The 7,011-nt window shown below is 42.6% G+C and overlaps 1 protein-coding gene across 1 annotated transcript; it reads left to right on the top strand.

The window, feature by feature from the left end:
• Nucleotides 1–995: 995 nt before the first annotated feature.
• On the top strand, nt 996–6,344 carry LOC125449631 (cytochrome c oxidase subunit 7C, mitochondrial). Its single transcript, XM_048525482.2, has 3 exons — nt 996–1,155; nt 4,847–4,977; nt 6,234–6,344. Exons 1-2 carry the CDS (start codon nt 1,078–1,080, stop codon nt 4,961–4,963), a joined length of 195 nt encoding a protein of 64 aa, XP_048381439.1. The 5' UTR covers nt 996–1,077; the 3' UTR covers nt 4,964–4,977; nt 6,234–6,344.
• The last annotated feature ends 667 nt before the right edge of the window (nt 6,345–7,011 follow it).

Below are 7,011 nucleotides of genomic sequence, written 5' to 3'. Positions count from 1 at the left end.
CAGTTGGAGATGAAGAGGTTGAGGGAGGGTAGGTATGTAGTATACTGCATCCGCTGTTCCCGTTGTGGCCTCCTCCACATCGGGGAAACCAAGCGGAGGCTTGGGGACCGCTTTGCAGAAGTTTTACACTCGGTTCACATTAAACAACTGCAGTTCCCAGTCATGAACCATTTCAACTGCCCCTCCTATTCCACGGACGACATGTCCATCCTGGGCCTCCTGCAGTGCCACAACAATCCTACCCGAAGGTTGCAGGAACAGCAAGTCATATTCCACTTGGGAACCCTGCAGCCCAATGGTATCAATGCGGCCTTCAAAGCTTCAAAATCTCTCATCCCCCGAATGCATCCCAAAACTAGTCCAGCTCAACCCCGCCTCCCTAACCTGTCCTTCCTCCCACCTGTCCCCTCCTCCCACCCCAAGCCTCATCCCCATTTCCTACCTACTGACCCCATCCCACCCCCGTGACCTGTCCGTCCTCCCTGGACTGGCCTACCTTCTCCCTATCTCCCCACCTACACTCATCTTTACTGACTCCACCCCCGCCTCTTTGACCTGTCTGTCTCCTCTCCACCTATCTTCACCTCTATCCATCTTCTATCTGCCTCCCCCCTCCCCCTGTTTATTTTAGAACCCCCTTCCCCTCCCCCATTTCTGCAGAAGGGTCTAGGCCCAAAACATCAGCTTTCCTGCTCCTCTGATGCTGTGTTCATCCAGCTCTGTACCTTGTTATCATTCTTAACAAAGATTTGTGATCAAGGTGAGAACATTGTTGTGTTGGAGCATGAAAGTCTTGCCATTTCAAGCAATATTAAACATTACCCTGTCAGCTACAGTACACCCATACATCGAGAATCTATATAACAATCTCAGAACTCAATCAGGCAGCGAAGCCTAATTTAAACAGAGCCCGAGTCAAGCGCGAATACGCCTGCGCATTGAGGGTGGTGCATGCTGGTCTTTGTAGTTCAGTCTGTGATTGCGCCACCGTCACCCACAGTAGCTTGCGTCCTCACTTCCGGCTGACGGTCAGGACAAGGTCGGGGAGAAGGTCTGAGTCGTTGGTGAAGGGGAGACATGTTGTGGGCACGTACGGTGCGCAACTTCAGCACCTCGCTGATCCGCAGGTCACACTATGAGGAGGGCCCGGGAAAGGTACGCGGCGGGCGGAGATTAAAGCGACTCCGAGGTTTCGTTATCTGCGGCCGGCAGGCCTGAGGGCGGTCTGTGCTGCACTCTGTCTCTAGGAGGGTGGTGAGGGCCGCGCTTGTGTTGGAGCCGGAGGTTACCATGGCCGAGGCTAGGAGTGCCCCTATCCTTTCCCCTCGGCCGCTAGTTGTACTGGGTTGATCGTTATTGGCGGAAGGATGGTTTAACGAAAACGCCCCACTGTTTCGTATCTCGGAGCTGCAGCTGCGGCAGAGAATCGCCACCATCTCCCTTGGTGCGGGAGAGGCCTCCCTGTCACCGGGCTCGGCTCCTTTTTTGTGACGGCGAGTCCAGGTTTCGGTATCACTTCCTTCCGTGTCCTAAACCGTTTCCCTCCGCTAACTGGCCGGCATCGACTTCATGCAATGCTGTGCCTCCCTGATTGCTCTTGTTTTACTTTGTTCCTTTATTTCCTTTTTGCCCCAGGGCTCCTTTTTAAATGTATCCCGACGATTTGACTGTCACTTACAACGTAGTCCACACTTCTTGGCACACTACGTGGGGAAGACCAAATGCAGATTAGACTTTTTTCCCCAGTCGATGTGCACGATCCTGACCCTTTGGTCGTATACAATACGCTACCTTCGTCCTGTGCCTCAGTGTTGCTATAGGCCTGCCACAGTCTGGAGGGTTTCGGCCCGAAATATTAGCTTTTGTGCTCCTGAGATGCTGCTCGGCCTGCTGTGTTCATCCAGCTCCACACTTTGTTATCCAGGAGGGACAGCACCTTGCTTTTCATGTGGGCATTTTATGGACTTCTGCACTCAACTTTGAGTTCCACAACTTGAGGCTGTGAAGTCTGACCTCCATTTTGATATTTCTGCCCAATTACTATCTTCCTGTTATTTTTGTGCTTCAAATTTGAAGTCAAGTTGAACCTGATGTTTGAGATAATGGGAACTACAGATGCTGGAGAATCCAAGATAACCAAGTGTGAAGCTGGATGAACACAGCAGGCCAGGCAGCATCTCAGGAGCACAAAAGCTGATGTTTCGGGTCTAGACCCTTCAGAGACGGTGATGATACTCTCTGATGAAGGGTCTGTCACCCTCTCTGATGAAGGGTCTAGGCCTGAAACGTCAGCTTTTGTGCTCCTGAGATGCTGTCTGGCCTGCTGTCTTCATCCAGCTTCACACTTGGTTATCTTGAACCTGATGTTAATTCTTTCTTTCTCTACAAATGCTATTAAACTTGCTGATTTTTCTCTGAACAGCTTTTTTTTTGTTATTCAAATGCAGAAATGACTGGAGGAACTTGGCAGTGTCTGTGGGAAAGCAGTGTTGAAATGTTTCAAATACAGTGACTCTTCAGAATTTTTTTTTTGGTTTCAGATCTCCAGCATCCACAGTTCTTTGTTTTATTTGTGAGCTTTTTGTTAATTATTTCCCCAGCTGCCATTGAACCTTTTGTCTTTGAGTTGATTATGTTTTCCTTTTTGTTTAACTTTCACCCTCATGATTGGTGGCCTGCACCAACTCAGTTTCATGTCCATGGCATTCTGAAGAGCTATATGGAACTTGAGCAGGACTGCACATCTGGCGCTTGAGTCTACACCACCATTTGGTGACATCATCAAAATAGTTATGTTTGAGCTGCACTTCTGCTGTTTGTACTCCATTACCCTTTACTCGCTTGCCTATCAAAAATCTCTCTCACTCCAGCTTGAATAAATTTAAATTCCCAACTGCCACAACCTTTTTCGGGGGGGGAAAATATTTCACTACTCTTTAATGATTTTCAGTGAAGAAATTTCATATCATCTGCTTTAAAAGGTAGATGCTAATTCTTAAAACCGTGCCCCTGAGTTTTTGTCTCATCCCCAATAGGTAAGATCCATAGGGGTGACACAGTGGCACAGTGGTTAGCACTGCTGCCTCTCAGCACCAGGGACCTGGGTTCAATTCTGGTTTCTTCCCACAGTCCAAAGGTGTGCAGGTTAGGAGGATTGGCCATGCTAAATAGCCCTTAGTGTTCAGGTAGGTGTAGATTAGGTGGGTTAAAGGGGGATGGATCTCGGTGGGGTGCTCTGAAGTTCGGTGTGGACTTGGGCCAAAGGCCCTGTGATTCTATGGTTTCCACTTTGTGTGCTCCTTTCAAATCTAATTTCTGAGTTTACCTTTTAATTCTTCTAAACTCCAATGAATGTAGGTCTTACCAGTTCAACCATTTTTGATAACAAGCCCACAATTGATCAGTACTTATATGGAGTCGCTTTTGGAATGTGGAAAACTGCTAATTTGCTTATGGCCAGGATAGTTTTAGTTCTCAGCAGCTGCCCTTTGAATCAGGTTATTTTTTTCTTATCAATCTACAAATTTGCATCTTCGTGACTGCGCAGTTTTTTTAAACAGGCTGTAAAATGCAAGGTCATCTGATGAGAGGATTTAAAAACTGCTTTAATTTTTTCTAAAATTTCAAAATCATGCATTTTGTTGTTTCTGTTCTGGTGATCACCTTGCAGGTGGGTCTGCTTTTCAATTATTTTAAATGACTGAAGGCTAATTTCTGGCTCATTTTTGAGCAAAATGTTTAGCTTGATTACTCCTGATACTATTCAATATAGTATGTTTTGATTTTGAAAAATAAGCTGATATTCTAACTCATCCAAGATATGTAAAGAATTAAACTAATAACCATGAAATAACTTATAACCACAAACAAAATGAAAATTCATCTCTAGCTAGTATGAATTATTAGTGGTCCTAATGTCATTGGCATTATTAAAACTGCAAAGGTAATAGCAACTTTGATTGTCTGCAGTTAAACATCAGAATTTGGTAGTTGCTGCCAAACCCCATGCAGTTCTGGAAAGCACTGAGCCGAAGAACTTCACCTTTTTTTTAATGCTGTGGATTATCGCTGTTAGGTAACCACACTCAGTGTGGAACTGGATGAACACAGCAGGCCAAGCAGCATCTTAGGAGCACAAAAGCTAATGTTTCGGGCCTAGACCTTTTTTCTGAAGAAGGGTCGAGGCCCAGAACGTCAGCTTTTGTGCTCCTAAGATGCTGCTTGGCCTGCTGTGTTCATCCAGCCCCACACTTTGTTTCTTGGATTCTCCAGCATCTGCAGTTCCCATTATCTGAAAGATAACTAGTCAGCTTGGAATATGTATGTCAACTCTTATTCTGATCCATGTAAAATAATCAGTGAATTTTATTTCCTAGTCTTTAATGTGATTTTCTGCATGTTCAGCTTAGGGACACTGGTTAGACACTTGTTGCCTGATTTTTTAAAATTATCAGGAAAGGAGCATTCCATACTGCGGAGGTCTTTGAAATCTGTGAGACCGTTACCGCTGACTATAATAGTCAAACATTATTTTGTCATGTCATGCAAATGTTTTCATGTCATTTGTAAAGGGAATCTTGTCCTTTCTTCTACTTGAAAATAATGTGTTTCTCAAAAGTGACGATGTGCTGTCAGTAGTAGCAGACAACATTGTGTCAACTTTGTATTCAATGATGTGACTACTTAACTTTCTAGCAGTGCCTGGTACAAATGATGTGAATTCTTTAAATGAATGATATCATGACACTGTAAACGCTTGCTGATGTACCAACACTGAATTTATTATTTATTTACAGTTACTTTCTTTACTTGACTTGGAATAATTGACTGCCTTTTATTTTAATAGAACTTGCCATTTTCTGTGGAGAACAAGTGGAGGCTGTTGGCAATGATGACCGTATTCTTTGGCAGTGGCTTTGCTGCTCCATTCGTTTTAGTCTGGCACCAAATGCAGAAGAAATGAGGCCACATTATTCAGTACGTAACAGTCTTAAAATTTTCCTGTTGGGACTTATGAATTTATTCAACTTTGTATCTGGTGCGCATGATGTGAATTTATTGATTTATGAGTAACACTGACACTGTAAACGCTTTCTGATGCACCAGATCCAATAAATTGTTTGCCCTTTTGATGTGGTTACCACTGTAAATATTTGGTCAATGGGTCATTAGGTACTGATCAACCATGTGTATATTTGGACCTTTGAATACAATTTTTTGTGATTTTTGTTTTTAAGATCTGTGATTACTTTTATAGTTACTCCAATGCAATTCCAGTTAAAACACTGACAACACTTCTAGCAAGTTTTTGGTTTGGCACGTATAATTCTCAATAGGACAGAAAGCACTTGACCAGATAATGTTTCCTTCTGCATTATAATTGTTGCATCACCTCATTTCATTGCTCGGGGAAGAAAAATAACACTAAACTTTGAAATGTTAAATGTGAGTCACCATATCAAATCTGATGGATTTGTGTAAGCCACAATTATTTCTGTGCTAAATAATTTACATTAATACAAGATCATTTAACCTGGATTCAAGTGTCTTTTGGGAGCACAAACTGGAGTTATTACATTCTGGGTTTAGGGACAAAGTTAGAATGGTAATAAGCGCACAAAAATCTGCAAGACTTGATGCTTTTACAGACCTCTGATGTAATTACATCTTTCCAGGACAAAACTAGTCTTGTTGATTAGATAACAACATTGTTTAGTTTACTGGGATAACAAAGTGTGGAGCTGGATGAACACAGCAGGCCAAGCAGCATCTCAGGAGCACAAAAGCTGACGTTTCGGGCCTAGACCCTTCTTCAGAGATTTGGCCTGCTGTGTTCATCCTGCTTCACACTTTATTATCTTGGATTCTCCAGCATCTGCAGTTCCCATTATCATTGTTTAGTTTACTGTTAGTTTGATGGACCATCTGTGTGTGCTCTGTTTCATATTACCACCTCAGTAGACTTACTGCAAAATGCATTTTCAGACTTTTTTTGTTCTGCATCTGTTTAAAGAGAGCCAATTAGGAATTGAAGTATTTTGTTCCCCTCCTTTCAAGGTTTGACATTGGTGATAAAAGGTCACCTCAAAAGTAGCAGCTCTGTTCTTTCTCTCCAAATTTTGCAAGATCTGACTCTTTCTAAGATTTTCTGTTTTTGGTTTAAATGTTTTGATTGTTTTTTTTAAATTGATAGACCTATATGCTACTTCAAAACTATCTTTTTTCCTTTCCAGATAGAACTCCATCTCAACTGTATTGCGATGTCTGCTGAGCAGCTTATCCTCATGAGTCTGTTAATCTTCCCAGTGAGATGTTCTTGTAAATAAAAATATTAAGAAATTAAATATTTCTCGATTTGTGCTTTATCTTGATATCTACTTTGATATTTGCTGTGTTAGGAGTCTCAGATACTTGAATTTAAATCTTGGGTGTTAGGTTTAAGTTGAGCCTTTTGTGTAGTTTTCTTTGCAAATCAACTTGATGAATCAGCAGCATGATACTAATATTAGAAGTAGCTATTAGTAATCTTGATTCTTCATGATAGCTTAACATTCCATCCTCTATGGGAGATATGTAGCTTAGTCCCATTTAGCCCCTTGAAAGTAGCTGTTCTGCACAGTTCCATTTATCCACCTTTTGCCCCATATCTATCAATACCCTGCCTAAGTGAAAGTGGGAGTAATCTGTTCTCAACGGTACCACGACAGCACTTATCAGGTTTGCTGTTCTAAGTCCACCACGTGTAGATCAAGTATCATAAGTCCTCTTTGCTGACATTTGGTGACTTCTGTCAATGGGGAGAGATGGCTAAACAAGTCATACCAACATCCTAAACATCTAATGCCCTAGGCTCTGTCATTATCCTTGCCAAGGGAACAGGACATTGCAACTACAAGTGATGAAACGAGCACAGCCTGGAGAGATCGACCTTGACACCCTAAGATTGATTCTGACTCTGGATCAGAGGATATCTTGGCATCAGGTCAAATCTGAGCAAGGAAATCTGTTTAC

This window comes from Stegostoma tigrinum, chromosome 3, assembly GCF_030684315.1.
Source record: "Stegostoma tigrinum isolate sSteTig4 chromosome 3, sSteTig4.hap1, whole genome shotgun sequence".
NCBI lineage: Eukaryota > Metazoa > Chordata > Chondrichthyes > Orectolobiformes > Stegostomatidae > Stegostoma > Stegostoma tigrinum.
This window is presented reverse-complemented; position numbering and strand designations above follow the sequence as displayed.

Coding starts and splice junctions, on each gene's coding strand:
- LOC125449631 (XM_048525482.2), top strand. CDS start 1,078: ATGTTGTGGGCACGTACGGTGCGCAACTTCAGCACCTCGCTGATCCGC. Junction 1,156..4,846: donor ATGAGGAGGGCCCGGGAAAG/GTACGCGGCGGG, acceptor TTATTTTAATAG/AACTTGCCATTTTCTGTGGA.